Source organism: Panthera onca, chromosome B3 (assembly GCF_046562875.1).
Source record: "Panthera onca isolate mPanOnc1 chromosome B3, mPanOnc1 haplotype 2, whole genome shotgun sequence".
Taxonomy (NCBI): domain Eukaryota; kingdom Metazoa; phylum Chordata; class Mammalia; order Carnivora; family Felidae; genus Panthera; species Panthera onca.
The window spans coordinates 4,182,016-4,198,119 of NC_138344.1; the positions used below are offsets into that span (position 1 = coordinate 4,182,016).

The window sequence follows — 16,104 nt, forward strand, 5'->3', positions numbered from 1 at the left end:
CTCACAGATCCTAGGCACATCTATTTCCTTCAGCCTACCAACTTCCAAACCTAGGCACTGCCCTGGTCCTTGTTAACCCCCATGCCCATTCGCCCAGTGGAACCTACCTATAGAGCCCTCTTTCTGTGCCCACAAATTCTGATTCTGGAGATGCTGAGATCCAACACTCAGCCCTATAAACTCTTCCACTTTCCAGGTCAAGCCCTCTTCACCTTCTCCTCCAAGCCCAGTCAAGAGACCCAGCCATCCAACCTGATGTGCCAAACTCAGGCCCAACTAGATCCCATCCCTTTCTCCAGCCCGGCCACTACTTCTCTCTAGATCCAGGCAGCCTTTCCTCAGGGGAAGTGGGGGGGGGGGGGGGGGGGGTGTGCTTCGGGCCTTCGGATCTGAGTTGGAAGCCTCACATGATCCAGGAATCCTGGCTGTCACACCAGACCCTAACCCAGCCCTATCCCTTCCTTCCTAGGTGTCAGTGGACCTGAACTTGACTGTGGATAGGTGTGACCTCAGGCCATCCTGAGTGGGCATGGCAGCTTCAGAAATGGTCATTAAACTATATTGCAAAGCTGGATTCGGGGTTCACTGCCCCTTCTATTCGGTGTCTATTTCTCTACCCGAAGCCTGCCGTAGGCTCCTCTCTTGGACCAGACTTAAATTGTCACCTCCAGCTAGCCTTCTGGCTTCCTGATGAGAAAGCAAGACACCATCAGAGGGGCCCAGATTTTGTAGGCAAGATGGAGCTGGGAGAGGGAGCGTCTTTGGTCTCCGAAGCGGGTCTCCCAGTGCAGTGCCTCCTTCCTGCTCTAGGACCCCCAGCCCTGTGGCACAGCCTTCTCTTCAGTCCCCTGCTTTCCTTCCACTGCGTGGGTGAGCATCGGTGACCGTGTCGGGAATGAGCGGAGTCCCTGGAGGCCCTTCCACCGAGACCCTGTGGTCGGGGGTGGGGGTGGTGAGGGAAGGCGTTGTGCGTCTCCCGGAAGGCTGTCCCATCCTCAGTCCAGCGGCCTCCACCCACCCCCGGAACAGTCCCTCTAAGGGACAGGAACCTCCCTTACCGGGAGGGGGAAGGAAGGCGGGGATTTCCGAGGGATTCGGGCGGGGCCAGACCCTGCGGCACCGCCCCGCCCCCTCCGCGGACACGCCCTCCGCTCCGCAGGCGCCGGTGCCTTTAAGAGCCTCCCCGCGCGGCCCTGATTGATAAATCCGCGCTCTGCCTCCGCCCGCGCAGATTGCGGCCTCCGCGGAGCCGGGCCTGCGCTCGCCTCCTCGGTCCCAGCAGCACCCCGGCCGCGCGGCCTCCGCCCCCGCGAAGCGCTCTCCCCGGCAGCCCCATGTCGGCCGCCCCCGCCTACGGCGAAGACAAGGGCGGCTCCGCCGGCCCCGGGGAACCCGAGTACGGCCACGACCCCGCGAGCGGCGGCATCTTCTCCTCCGACTACAAGCGGTGAGGGAGCGCGCGGCGCGCCGGCACCATGGACAGCGGCCCGGCCGCGCGGCCCGGAAGCCCGCCCTGCCCCCTCCCTCCGCCGCCGCCGCCGCCGGGCCCCCGCCCCGCCCCCTCCCGCCGCGGCCCGACCCTCGCGGCCCGGTCCTCTCGCGCCGCGCGCCGCCCGAGGGCCCACCCGGGACCCGGGGAGGGGCTGGAGGCTGGCGGGGGATGGGCGCACCCTCCCGCCCCAGGCGTGCCCGCTGGGTGCGGGTTTGCATCACCGGTTCCCCGCCTTTTTCGCGCGGGGAGAGCGGGCTCCTGAGGACCGCGCGGGAGGGGGCAGAGGCCGTGAGGTCCAGCTTGGGGCCTCTCCGGGAAGGCCGGCCCGGGGTGTGCACCCAGAACCTCCACGGCCCGGCCCCTCGTGCAAGTCCACGTCCCTCATTCTGGCCCCACGCTAGCACCCCCAGGCCGCACCCTTGCTTCCCACTTTGCCCCTGTACTTCAATCCCACCTGGGCTTCCCACTCTTCCCCTCCACCTTTGGCTCATTCGTTGGTTCATTCGTTTATTTGTAAATCCTGAAACAAGCATTTTTCAGGGACTGCTGTGTCCATTCTCATCCCAGTCACTGTGAATACAGGCGTGAACCTGAACCGGTCCCCACCCTCTAGTTGCTCTAGAGGGTTGCCCCAGAGGGAGAATCTGTGTTGGGGGGTGGACAGCCTGAGGGGTGCGAAGAGCTGGTCTCTGGCCCTGGGGAACAGGGAGGGGGGGAGTGAGGAATGTTCCAGGCAGAGGAAAAGCTTTTAGGTTTTGTAGGTGCTAGTTCAGATGGCCAGAATCAAATCGCTGCGCCAGGCCTCCCGAGTGACCAGAAATGAGGGTGGGAAGGTGCCAAAGTGGCGAGGAGTTCTAAGCAGGGGATATCAGATTTGCATTTTAGAAGGATTCTAGGCTGGATTGTGGAGAGGAGATTGGAGGTGTGCTGGTTTAAGCAGGAGACAAGGCCTGGGGAGGGGGTGTTGAGTGTTGGGGGAGGGAGACATGATGGTGGGCTAGACTATGGTGGGGGCAGAGGATCTGAGGGCTCTTGAGGGGATAGAAGTCACAGACTGATGATTAACTGGGGGGAGAAGATAAGAATAATACTCAGGTTACTATTTCTTGTAACTGGATAGATGGTGGTTGCTGTACAGTGTGATTGGAAATAAAGATGTTACAAGCAAATTCGGGAAAATAATGGTGAGGCCAACTTTTGACAGGCTGGGATTGTAAACCCTGAGGGATATTCAAGCCCAGGAGGTAGCTGGAGTTTAAGATTTGGATTCCAGGAGAGATTATTAACATATGTATGTTAATCAAAGCCACAGAAGGAAGTTAAGATAACCCAGGGAGAGTATATAAAATGAGTTCAGGGGCGCCTGGGTGGCTCAGTGGGCTAAGTGTCAGACTTCAGCTCGGGTCATGATCTAGCTGTTGGTGGGTTCAAACCCCACGTCGGCTCTGTGCTGACAGCTCAGAGCCTGGAGCCTGCTTTGGATTCTGTGTCTCCCTCTCTCTCTCTCTGCCCCTCTTCTGTGCACTCTCTCTCTCTCTTTCTCTCAAAAGTAAAGATTAAAAATTAATTAATTAATTAATTAATTAAAAAAATGAGTTCAGACGGCACACGGGTATGAACCCTAAAGACACCTTAGGGATGACCAGAATGCAGGGGGAAGTGTTTCAAGGTTACTGAGAAAAAGTAAACCAAAGGCTGGAGGGAAACAAAATGTTTCAAGAAGGAGGAAGCAATCAGCAATGTCCACTCAAACAAGGGAAGACGACCACTGATTTGACAAAGAGAAGGTCAACCCCTCCTTGCTCCAGGTCCCGCCTCCTGTCCTGGGGGACAAGCCTGACAAAATCAGAAGAGGAGGAGCTAGATTATCTTTCCCCAACATTCTATCATGAACAGCTTAAAACATACAGAAAAGTTGAGTGTGTAACGTGAGGAATACGTACGCCCTCCACCGGGATCCAACCGATGTTGACGCTCTGCCGTATTTGCTTTTTCTAACATCGAGCCATACAGATTTTTGGCCGAACCATGTGACTTGCAGACGTCATGGCGGCCCCTCAGCCTTAAATTCTTTTTATTTTTTTAAAATTATTTTTCTTTCTAATGCTTATTATTTTTTTGAGAGAGAGCACAAGAGAGACAGAGTGTGAGTGGGGGAGGGGCAGAGAGAGAGAGAGAGAGAGAGAGACACACAGAATCCGTAGCAGGCTCCAGGCTCTGAGCTGTTTGCACAGAGCCCGACGCGGGGCTCGAACTTACCGACCACGAGATCACGACCTGAGCTGAAGTCGGTCGCTCAGCCGCCTGAGCCACCCAGGCGCCACCTCTTTTCTTTTTTTTTAAGTTTATTTATTTACTTTGAGAAAGAGAGTGGGTGGGGGAGGAGTAGAGAGAGGGGGAGAGAGAGAATCCCAAGCGGGCTCTGTGCTGTCAGCCCAATGCGGGCTCGATCCCACGAACGAGGATGAGATTGTGACCCGAGCCAAAATCAGGAGCCGGACGCCTCCCAGGCGCCCCAGCCCTGAGTTCTAATCAGCATCGAAAGCCAGATTGGAGTGAGTAGAGAAGCAAATAGGAGGTGAATAAATAAAACCCGGAAGATGGGACATTTGCTTTCAAGAAGTGTGTACAGGGGAGAGAGAGAGAGAGTTGCTGGAGGAGAGAATTAGTTCAAGAAGGTTTGTGTATTTTATTTGCGTTGTTAAGTGTCTTCACTGTGAGGGTGGGAGGGGCTGGAGCAAGGCTAACTGCTGATGGGAAGGAGCCGGCAGCCCGGAGAGGGCGAGGCTGAAGGGAGCTACGGGGGGGCCTGGGCCGCTGGGTGATGGGAGCACCGCCTGGCTTGGAGGAGGATCACTCTGCCCAGGCGGAGGGGGGGTGGAGGAGAGGAGACACAGATGCCTGGAGCTGCAGGGGATGTTATCTAAGGCCTCTCGTTTTCTGTGAGAAGCAAGTGGTAAGGTACGAGCCAGGCCGTGGGTGGGGCTTTGAGGCGCGTCAAGGGGGTCTGAAGCCGCCTGCTCCTGGCAGGGGAGGGGCGGTACGGACGGAAGGCCAAGGGTGTGAGTGAGAGGGCAGCTGCAGGGATGGAGCTGGGGGGCCTGGGCCAGGGAGGGGGGAAGCAGAGGGAAGACAAAGCTGATAGGAAGGCAGGAGTCCGGGACTGGCTCTGGCTTCGGTCCGAGTGGGGAGCAGGCGTGCAGGATTTCTGCGGAAGAGCGGTTCTGGGGAGGCAGAGGTCCAGATGCGGCCGGAGAGTGGAGGTGAGGAGTGGGTCCCTCACCCCTGTCTGGATCAGCTCCCCTGACCACGGCCCCCCCGCCCCCTGGTGGGAGATTGGGGTGGCTTAGTCCCCGTCGCTGCCTTCCTCCCCCTCTCAAGTCCTCGTCTCTGAGCAGTGAACGGGAAACCGGAGCCTCCCTGCCTGCCAGTGTCCGGTTACTGAGTCTGGGAGGCGGGCCGTCTGGTAACAGGGACAGGCGTCCCCAGCTCCCTGGTCAGCTGGGTCTCATCTCGGAGCAGGACCTGGTGCCCGATGCAGCGATTCTTGCAGCTCCCGGGGGCCGTGGTGAGGCCGGGGGGCCGGGGGGCCTGCGGAGCTGACCGGGAGGCTGCCAGCCCTGTGCTGGGCCCCGAAGGCGGCCCCCCACCCTGGTACCAGGCCTTGCAGCCTGAGGAGCTTCGGTGGCTGCAGGCCCCAGAGGAAGACACGGCCCCAGAAGCGCCTCTGGAAGGGTCTTGCCCGGAGCCTGGCCGGAGCGAGAGCCAGAGCCAGAGCCAGAGCCAGAGCCAGAGCCAGCCGCTAAGGTACAGAGGAACTCCCAGCGACCCTCACCCCGACGCCCGGAAGGCCAGAGGCCAGGCTGAGTCCTTCAGGTCCCACCTGCTCCGGAGGAGGACCGGGCCGGCGTTGGGGTCCAGGCTGGAGGGGGTGGCGGGGGCACCGGGTGGGGGCTGAGGGTACGAGGGGGGCGGACTTCACTTAAGGGAGCTGCGGGCTCTCTGGGGAGGAGGATAATGAAATGTTTGAGGGTCCAGGGCCACCTTGACTTTGCCCGAGGTCCTGGCTCCAGCGGGCTCTGAGTGGGGTTTGGAGAACCGGCTAAGGCACAGGGCTTGGCCGGCCTCCCCCGTCGAGTGGGCTGGGACCCGACTCGTGTGGTGAGGAGAGGGACGTGGTGTCTGGGGAGGTGGGCCTGTCTGGCCTCCGTGCCATGTTGTCCCCCCTGACTGGCTCTGGCCACCCTCCCCGCCCCCCCAGAGTCCCTCAGGCCAGGCCGGGGGGTCAGGTGGGAGCGATTGCGGTGTAAGGAGATCTGACCGCGGGAGGCTAAGGTTTCGGGGCTTTAGAGCATTGCCCTGTATCTCCCGCTTCCTCTTCCTCTTGGGCACACAAGCTGGTGGAGACACGGGACCCGGGGCGGTCACATCCCAGGAGGGAGCTACTCCGTTAACGGGCATTTGGACAATCCAGCCTGGGCTGTACGTGCTGCGTACCCACAGTCCCTCCACCCCTGGTCCCCCTCTGCCCGGGCGCTAGGCTGGGAGGGTGGGGGTAGCATGGGCGCCCCCGTGCAGGCCCCGGGGTGTGTGCGTTTGACACAGGCCTGTGGCATTTCTGGGAGCGGTGAGGACGCCCAGGTGTGAGCAAGTCTGCTTTAGAGAACACCCCGAGTCAAATAGGACCGGGCAGACTCCCGCCGCTCCCCGTGAGGTCACCCCAGGCTGACCCCAGGCTGATCCCTCAGAAGGAGGTCGCAGGATCCACGGGGCTGCATACGCATTGGATCCTAGCAGCCTACACTCGCCCTCCAGAATCTTAAATAGGAGTCCTGGGGAATGAGACCGAGTGACAGCTCTGTCCAGAGGGTGTATGTGTACGTGGTGTGTGTTGGGGGGGGGGGTGCTCGTGCAGGGTGTGCGGGGTGCGTTGTGTGGGATGTACACGTCTAGATGAAGGCGTGGGGGGCTGTGGAGAGGACTTGTTGGCGATGTGTGTGTGTTTGCGGGTGTCTGTAGGGATGTGTAGTTGAGGTGTGTGTTGATGGCTGTGTGGGTTTATGTGGACAGTGTCTGAATGTATGGTGTATGTGTCTGTGTGTGTTTCTCTGGAGGTTGTGGGCGTGTGTCTGCAGGGGTTTTTCTGTGGGTGTGTGTGGGTTTACGTACAGATCCTATGTGCCTGGGAGGTGCAGGCGTGTCTGGGGGTGTGTGGGGGTGTCTGCGGGGGAGATACGGGAGCGTGTGGATGGTGCTGGCGTTTGGTGGGGATGTTGGGGTGTGTCGGTGTCCCCGGGTGTGAGTTGACTGTGAGGGGTGTGCGTAGGGGCACCTGGCAGTGGTGCGTGTCGTAGCCCGGGGGTGGTGGCGCCCGGCTTTCATTCTTCCTGCAGCCCCAGTGCCGCCCAGGCCCGGCTGACCGGTCTGTACCTCTTTCCATAGACAGTTCCCCCCGCCCACCCCGCCCCGTCCTGAGCTCCGCCCCTTAGGAACTGGCCACCGGGTGGGTGTTGGGCAGAGTGACGGGGCCCGGCTCGGCCATGGGAAAGTATCCTCTGATTTTGCGGGCATCTCCCAAGTGATCAGCATGACTGGGGCTGGACATCCTCTGCCCTCATCTAACAGCTAGCACGTCCGCTGTGTTCCAGAAGGCCTCATCTTTCTGCTTTGCTTTCCATCAAAAAATCTGTTCGGGCAGGACGCTTTCTAAAACCCTCGGAACCTCCGTTTCTTAGCAGCCCTTCCGTCCCTTCTGAGTGTGTGTTAGGCACTCAGGCATCTGCAAAATGCAGCCCTCGGAATAGGCGTGTGCCGTTCTGCGTTCTCCTCCTCTTAGCCTCTGCCGCTTACTCGTCTCTCCACGTCAGCCACACAGTCACGTTTGCCTCTGTGACTCTCGTCACGCTCTTCCCTGCTGACACTGCTCCTTCCGATTTCTGGCCGTCTGTTGTTTCTAAATGTTTCGCTGCCTTTTTCTTTTTCTTTTTCTTTTTTTTTAAATTTTTTAACGTTGATTCGTTTTTGAGAGACAGAGAGAGACACAGAGTGTGAGTGGGGGAGGGGCGGAGAGAGAGGGAGACACAGAATCCGAAGCGGGCTCCAGGCTGCAAGCTGTCAGCACACAGCCCGACGTGGGGCTCGAACCCACAAACCGTGAGATCATGACCTGAGCCAAATTTGGGCGCTTAACCGACAGAGCCACCCGGGCGCCCCTAAACGTTTCACTGCTTTTCAATTTCTACTGCCAGTGATACCTTTCTAGACTGGGTTCTCCTACCTGGGCCAAAAGTTGTGGGTTATCCGAGTATCATCTGGGAAATGGGAGGACCGTGCGGGACTGCACACACAGCTGCTCACCACGTTTTGGAACTGTCTTGGCAACGCATGAGTGTATCCCTTGTCCCACAGCTCTCTGGGCTGCGGATAGACACATTTTTCCACGGGCTCATTCACAGTTCTCTGTTCACTTCTTTGACCACCAGCCCCTGCACCTCTGAGTATGGTTGGGCAGGCTGTTCATTGCACAAGGGCACCTGGCCGAGGAATAGCAGACTATACTTCGCTCATTGATTGGGGAGCAACAGCTCAGGGCTGTGTCCACCTGGAGGGACAAGCAGATGGTTGGATGTGCTTGCAGCAGCCCTGACAGCGAATGCTAGAAACAGATCTTAAATCGATAGCAGTACTTAATTTTGAATGTTGAACTTGTATTTGCCACATCCCAAATAATGTCCTCTCTGTTGCTGTTATAGGCTGGATTGTGTCCCCTTCAAATTCCTATGTTGAAGTCCTAACCCCCACTGCTTCAGAATGTGACTATTTTGAGTAGGGGTCTTTAAAGCGGTGGTTATGTTAAAATGAAGTCATTAGGGTGGGCCCCAATCCTAATCCAATCTGGTGTCCTTGTAAGAAGAGGAAATTCGGACACGGGGACACCCAGAGGGGAGACCATGTGAAGATACAGGAAGCTAGGGGTGCCCGGGTGGCTCAGTCGGTTGAGCATCTGACTTCAGCTCCCGTCATGATCTCATGGTCTGTGAGTTCGAGCCCCGGGTCGGGCGCTGTGCTGACAGCTCAGGGCCTGCAACCTGCTTTAGGTTCTGTGTCTCCCCCTCTCCTTGCCCCTCCCCTGCTGGTGCTCTGTCCCTGTCTCTCTCTCTCAAAAATGAATAAGCATTTAAAAAAATTTTAAGATACAGGAAGACAGTCATCTGTGAGGCCAGGAGAGAGGCCTCGGAAGAAACCATGCCTCCTGACACCGCCTCAGACTTCTGGTCTCCAAAATCGTGCGAAAATAATATAGGTCGTTTAAGCCTTCCAGTCTGTGGTACTTTGTTACAGCAGCTCTAGGGAACAAATACAGTCGCCTTATTTGCTTTCATTTTTATTTTATTTTATTTTTTTTGTTTTATGTACCAAAGTTAAAATAAAATTGAACCCAGCCATCTGGTTACTGATAACTTTATGACCTTGAATGTAAAAATTTCCCCTTTATAACTTACATATTTAAAAATAATGTCACTAAACAGGGTGCTTGGGGGCTCAGTCGGTTAAGCGTCCGACTTCAGCTCAGGTCATGATCTCACAGTTTGTGGGTTCGAGCCCCACGTCGGGCTGTGTGCTGACAGCTCGGAGCCTGGAGCCTGCTTCGGATTCTGAGTCTCCCTCTCTCTCTCTGCCCCTCCCCCACTCGTGCTCTGTCTCTCTCTCTCTCTCTCTCTCAAAAATAAACAAACATTAAAAAAAAAATAACAGGTGCAGGGTTTATTTAGGTGTGAGATGCATGTACAAGTTAAAATCTTTGCTGCATAGCAGTTGTCCCAGCGGTGTTTATTTATGGGGAAAAATGGTTCTCCCTTCCATTGGTGAGTTCTTGTTCCTAAGGTATCCATTTAGATCCATTTATGAACTTGTCCCATATGACCTTTGACTTTCCATCTTTTAACCTGGTACCACGGGGCTTTTGGTCACTGTCATGTTGTTTTGTATTTTGAATTTCAGGAGGGTGTGTTGTCTGTCACTGTGGCCTTGTTCTCTTCTTTCCCCAAACTATTCTTTGGGGTTTTTGCTGCCATTTGAGGAGGTTTGGCCAAGTGCCTTCACTGAAATTTCAATGGACATTGCATGAAATTTGTGTATTGGCCTCAGGATTACCTGTATTCCCTTCAGCCACGTGCAAGGGGACATTTGTTCAGATCTTCATTTATTTCTCCCATTAGGGTTTTTTCACTTCCTGTAATCACTGTTGAATGTTAAGTGACGGGTCTGGCTTTTGCTGGGAGACCATCTCACCAGATTCTGGAGTGACCGGGACCCGTCCAGTCCAGTCCTGGAGTCGGGGCCTGGGAACACACTCGTGGGGCAAGGGCAAGGGCATCCTGCTGTTGTTCTGACACCGCCTCCTTTGCACTGGCTCCAGATCCTTCCCATCTACCCAACTGGCCATTCTCTGGGCGGAGTCCACACCTTTCCCACCCCGAACCCTTCCTCTTGTCTTCTGGCTCTGGGTCACTGGCTGTATGGGTGTCCTAGGGCCTGCTGTAACAAAGTACTGCCAAGTGCATGGTTTAGAACAACAAAACGTTACGGTCTCACAGATCTGGAGGCCGGAAGTCCGAAATCAAGGTGCCTGCAGGGCCGTGCTCCCTCTGAAACCTGTAGGAGGATCCTTCCTCGCCCCTTCCTAGCCTCTGGTAGTTTCCTGGCAATCTTTCATGGATCACTCCAATGCTCTGTCTTCACATGGCATTCTCCCTGCGTCTCTGTCTCTTCACGCGGTTGTCTTCTTTTTTTTTTTTTTTTTTAGTTTATTTATTTTTGAGACAGAGAGAGACAGAGCATGGACGGGGGAGGGGCAGAGAGAGAGGGAGACACAGAATCCGAAGCAGGCTCCATGCTCCGAGCCATCAGCCCAGAGCCCCATGCGGGGCTCGAACTCACGGACCTCGAGATGGTGACCTGAGCCGAAGTCGGATGCTTAACCGACTGAGCCACCCAGGCGCCCCACGTGGCTGTCTTCTTACCAGAACACCCGACAGACAGGATTAGGGGCCCTCCCTACCCCAGTGTGACGTCATCCTAACGAATTACAACTGCAGCGACCCTATTTCCAAATAGGGTCACATTCTGGAGTCCTAGGGGTTAGGGCTTCGATATATCTTTTTGGAGGAGGACCCAGTTCAACCCATACCACGGGCAGGCCCGCGTTTCTCCTGACCCCAAGTCCCCTGCCCGTGTCCCTTCCTTCTGCCTGGATCCTCCCGGAGGATACCCCCAGCCCCACCCTCGTACCCTCCGCTGACCCCCTGCGCCTGCCCCACCCCCAGGCACGACGATCTGAAGGAGATGCTGGACACCAACAAAGATTCCCTCAAGCTGGAGGCCATGAAGACCATCGTGGCTGTGAGCGGGGGAAGGGGCCGCCCCGGTCCGCGGGAGGGGTGGGAGAGCAGCCCTCTGGGCTCCCGGTGGACCTTCTCCTAATAAGTGTGGGCCTCCTCCCTTCTCCCCCTACTGCCCCCCCCCCCCCCCCAGATGATCGCCAGGGGAAAGAACGCCTCCGACCTGTTTCCGGCCGTGGTGAAGAACGTGGCCTGTAAGAACATAGAGGTAGGCAGCGCGGGGCGAGGGGGTCGCGCGCCCGCCCCCACCGGGAGTAAGCGCCAGCCGGTCGGGGCGAGGAAAGGCACCGTGCGGCCCCCCGGGGGCCCGACTTGCTCGGGATGCCCTCGGCTCAGGAGAAGACCCTGTTCCTGCGTCCCCCAAGCAGACGTAGATCCGAGCCAAGGACCCCGGGGCGCACGCGGGACCACAGCCGGCCAGGCGGTGACGTCTCATTGGGTGGGGGCGGCAGTCCTGCTGAGAAGCCCTTCTGCTCCCAGGTGAAGAAGCTGGTCTACGTGTACCTGGTGCGCTACGCGGAAGAACAGCAAGATCTGGCCCTGCTGTCCATCTCCACCTTCCAGCGCGGCCTGAAGGTCAGTTCGCGCCCCGGGCCGGGTCTCGCGGGCGCCACGTTGGAGGGGCAGCCCGGGGAGAGGCCTGTGCGTGGGGGGCGGTCTTGGAGGCCCTTTCCTGTCCGCCTAGACTTGGGAGGGTCAGAGTCAGACAAGAGGACCGGTGCTGCTGTGGCGTTAAGTGTTGGGGGGGGGGGGGGGTCCAAGCCAATGGCCGGGAAGGAACTCTTGAGATGTCTTTGGTGCAAAAAGGTGATTTTATGAACGCACGGGGACAGGACTCGTGGGCAGAAAGAGCTGCACTGGGGCTGTGAGGAGACACTGGTTACATACTAGGAAGTTGGGGGGGGGGGGGTGTTAAGGAAAGAGGGAGGTTTCCAAGCGGACTTTCCTATGCTAAAGAGGACTCTTCAGATACTGGAGGCCTTGCTCTTGTTGAGCTGAAGTTATTTTTCCCTCTAGCAAAGCATTCACATTAAGACAGAAGGGAGTTCCCGCAGGAATGTTCTACTCTGCCTGCCTCGGGTATTTGTCAGTGGGCTGCAGGTTGTAAAGAAATTTAATTTTATTGGGGCTCCTGGGTGGCAAGCATCTGACGTCGGTTCAGGGCATGACCTCACAGTTCCGGGACTTCGAGTCCCGCGTCGGGTGAACACGAGCCCCACTTTGGGTAGAAACAGAGCCCTGCTTCTCTCTCTTTCTCTCTCAAAAAAGATTTAATTTAATTTTAATCTACATTTTCCTCTTGTCTTTGTTTCCCCCATCACCACGGAGGGGAGGGTGATGTTAGGGCTCCAGGAAATTGAGTCTATAGGATTCTGGAGACTGCCCTTTTTTCTTATGAATCATTAAGACAGTTGCAGACTGATGGAGACCCACGTCCCGCGGGACCGTGATCGCCATCAGTTAGCTATTTGTTTTTCCCTTTCCTGTGTCCTCGGGCAGCCAGGAGTGTCTGAGGAGTGTCACACGTGTCCCACCCGGTGGGGAGGGGGGATGGCTAGCTCTAGCTCGTGCTTTGCTGTCAGCTTGCCTTTGGCTCCCTCATTAGTGGGACCCCCAGAGGGTGGAGGCCAGCTCAGAAGGGGCTTGAGAGATGAGGTGGCTGCCCAGAGACCGTGTCTCTCCTCCTCTGAGGAGCCTGTGATAATGGCCGCCTCAAACATAAACCACTTGCGTCCCTGAGAGCAGAGAGCCCTGGGTCTCGCCCCCGTTGGCGTGAAGGAATCGTGGTCCACAACCGGGCAGAAGTCGACGTCCTTCAGACAGGCTTCCGGGCAGGGGACAGCTGGCCTGGGTTCCTCACCTCCGTGTGTCACGGCCTTGGCACTAGGAGGTTCACCAAGTCTGGGTTTCCGTGGAGAACGATGACTTTGGAACTTGGGGAGGACAAAAGGGTTTACTGAAAACAAATGAGCTCCGTGGAGAGGAAGACATCGAGATTCACCCTGCGGGAGAGGTTGGGTTCGAAGGTCAGCGCAGACGCCATAACACCCGGCTGCCCGTTCTCAGTGAGTTCAGTACAGCGGGTTATTCCTCTAGAGTTGAAACAGGTGATGAGCCTTCCGTTTGGCACCGGAAGTAGCTGACTTGTGTGAGATGCCCCAGTGTCTGCAGAACACCCGCTTTGAAAGACTGTTGTCCGTCTGTTGTACTGAAAGGCTTTTTGGAGCATGTCGAAATTGAAATCACGTAAGGGAAGGGGCAGGAAGATTTAAGTCCTTTAAATCTTTTTTTTTTTTTTTTTAAGTTTATAGATTTCTTTTGAGAGAGACAGAGACAGTGTGAGTGGGGGAGGGGCAGAGAAAGAGGGAGAGACAGAATCCGAAGCAGGCTCTGCCCTGTCAGCACAGAGCCTGATGTGGGGCTCGAACTCACCAAATTGTGAGATCATGACCTGAGCCGAAACCGAGATTGGACGCTTAACCGACTGAGCCACCCGGGCGCCCCTCAAGTCCTTTAGAATAGAGTGGGGGCTGAATCCCTTCTCACTATTTCAGCTGAATATCCTCACCTTTTGTTTTGCATATTAAACGTATGCTTGATGGTCTCCACTGTGTGCCCTTCTGGTCTGTATATGTCAAGGATACAGAAGACAGTATCACTGCCAGATGTCAGATGTCAACCACTAACTCCCCTCCCTAGACTTTCCACATATTTGGTTCACATTCCTGTGAGAGTGTCTCTGAAAGGTCCAGCTCAGCTTTTCATGTCCAGCTGGTTCTGTGGGTTGCTGAGCAGGGGGGAGGATTGACTGCCCCCCTGGGTCACTGTGCTGTGGCGAGCAGGAGAGGCCGACAAGGTCTGCTTCTCTGAGGTGGGGTAGGAAGCGCAGGCACTTGAATATACCCGTCATTCATTCGGCAATACCGGGGTCTCTTTAGACCACACGTGGTGCTATGTTAACTTTTAAAGTCAAAACCACGGGATCAATCCATTGATCTGTCTAGATTGGCAAGTAATCTTTTGGTTTGAATCAGGGTTAAATCATTTTGGAAGAACCATTCTGGAATTAAAAAAAATTTTTTTTTAATGTTTATTTATTTTGAGACAGAGAGAGACAGAGCATGAGCAAGGGAGGGGTAGAGAGAAAGGGAGACACAGAATCTGAAACAGGCTGCAGGCTCTGAGCTGTCAGCACAGAGCCTGATGTGGGGCTCGAACCCACAAACTATGAGATCATGACCCGAGCTGAAGTCGGACGCTCAACCAACTGAGCCACTCAGGCGCCCCCCATTCTGGCATTTTTGGCACAGGTTTTACATTTAGCTGTAGTTTCTACAGTCTGCCCCTGAATTTCCCCTTTGAGAAAACCAGAGGGGCACCTGGGTGGCTCAGCCCATTAAGCGTCCGACTTCGGCTCAGGTCATGATCTCATGGTCCGTGGGTTCAAGCCCCACGTTGGGCTCTGTGGTGACAGCTTGGAGCCTGGAGCCTGCTTCGGATTTTGTGTCTCCCTCTCTTTCTGTTCCTCCCCTGCTCGTGCTCTGTTCCTCCTCTGCTTGTGCCCACTGAGCCCATTCAAAGAAATGATTTTTCTAGAACAGTGGTCAGCAAACTTTTTCTGTATCCTGACAGAGAGTAATGTAGACTTTTTAGGGCCATACAGCCTCAATCTTGCAACACTCAACTTTGCCCTTGAAGTATGTAAGAAGCCATAAATGAGTGGGCATGGCCAGCTTCCAATGAGTCTTTATTTATAAAAAAGGCAGAAGACAGATTTGGCCTGAGGGCTGTAGTATGCCAACCTTTGCTCTAGAACATGACCTTCTGACAGATCATCTCCAGTGATAGAGACGTCACTCCTTCATAAGGCAACTCGCCTCATTTTTAGACATTACAACTTTTTTTTAAGCATTATATCGTGTCAAAACCTCCAGAGCTATAATTTTTTTAAATTTATTTCAGACTCACAAAAGGCACAAAGAATAATAAAGTGAATATCTGTATACCCAGCATAAGAAACGAAACATTTATCAACAGCCAAAGCCCCCTATGTATCTTCTGTTTATAATTCATGTGTATGTATTTATTCTTTCACGGCTTATTTACACATTTGTAAATAATATACAATATTGTTTTGTAAATGGTATCACATGATATATGTGTTCCTCTAAAACTCATTTTCTTTCTGTTGTTGTTAATGATTTTGGGCTCTCCTGCATATTAGAACCATTCATTTCCATCCAGTTTTCTCCCTTCTTTTTATCAAGCCAGCCTGAGACTGTTTTCTTAGCAGCTCACTAATGTGGTTGGCTCAATTCAGACAAACCTCCAGTGAGCAGTCAGATAATCTAGGTCTCCCTACATCCTGTCTTTATGCAGTTGGTCCCTGGAATCCCTTATGAAGCCCTATTATATTTCATTTTATTGGTTTAGCATAACATCCAACTCGGGGCGATTCTAAATCTTAATTTTGTCCTCCTGATTTTGTGTCTTCCAACATGTTAATAGATTGTACAGACCAGGGCATCAGATTGTGAGTCCCCTGGCATATCATGTTTCCAAGTTGACACCAATCTGTTAATCAACCTTCCCCAAGCACAACGTTTTACCAAGTTGTGGATCCATCTAATTATACAGTCAGCTGGCACTTTCTTATCTTGTTAGAAAGGATCTTATTCAATAGCAGAAAAATTTCTTAACCCCTTTCACGTGTAAAGGGCTGTGGTGATACAGAGACAAAATAGATATGAATTCTGCTCTTAAAATGATTACATATTAAGTAAAACAAAAGGCTTGCATCAAAATGGCAATCTAGGCAATGCTAGGAGGCTCCCCCCAATGCCTTGCTGAAATCGACATACACAGTGTTAATATCAACCAGCCTAGTTACCCTATCAAAAAGGAAAAAAGAATTTTTTCTAGTAGCCTCCTGTGAATCCATAATCCTTTCCAAATAAAAGGGGGGGGAAAAAGAAATACAGGTTATAGCAGTGGATATGATATGATTCGACTCTAAGAAAATACAGACTCCTGCCTTTTAAATACGTGCTTCTAAACCATGTGTTTAAAAATCAACTGTAGAATTTTGACAGGGGCTACCATCATCTTCCCCTGTCATTTTGTGGATCTTCTCTTTCTCCATTTTAGAACATCAGTGAAGTGTCTGCTCTTTAGTGTCCAGTCACCTCTCCCGTTGCCCAGCATTCTGTG

The 16,104-nt window shown here is 54.4% G+C and overlaps 1 protein-coding gene across 1 annotated transcript in view; it reads left to right on the forward strand.

The window, feature by feature from the left end:
• The first annotated feature begins 1,132 nt into the window (after positions 1-1,132).
• The window catches only part of AP3B2 (adaptor related protein complex 3 subunit beta 2), a 34,119-nt gene continuing 19,147 nt past the window's right edge, over positions 1,133-16,104 (forward strand). The window contains exons 1-4 of the mRNA XM_078449055.2: positions 1,133-1,447; positions 10,819-10,894; positions 11,027-11,101; positions 11,374-11,469. Coding sequence (XP_078305181.1) covers positions 1,335-1,447; positions 10,819-10,894; positions 11,027-11,101; positions 11,374-11,469 — 360 coding nt within the window. The 5' untranslated portion in view covers positions 1,133-1,334. The remainder of the gene's footprint in view (positions 1,448-10,818; positions 10,895-11,026; positions 11,102-11,373; positions 11,470-16,104) is intronic.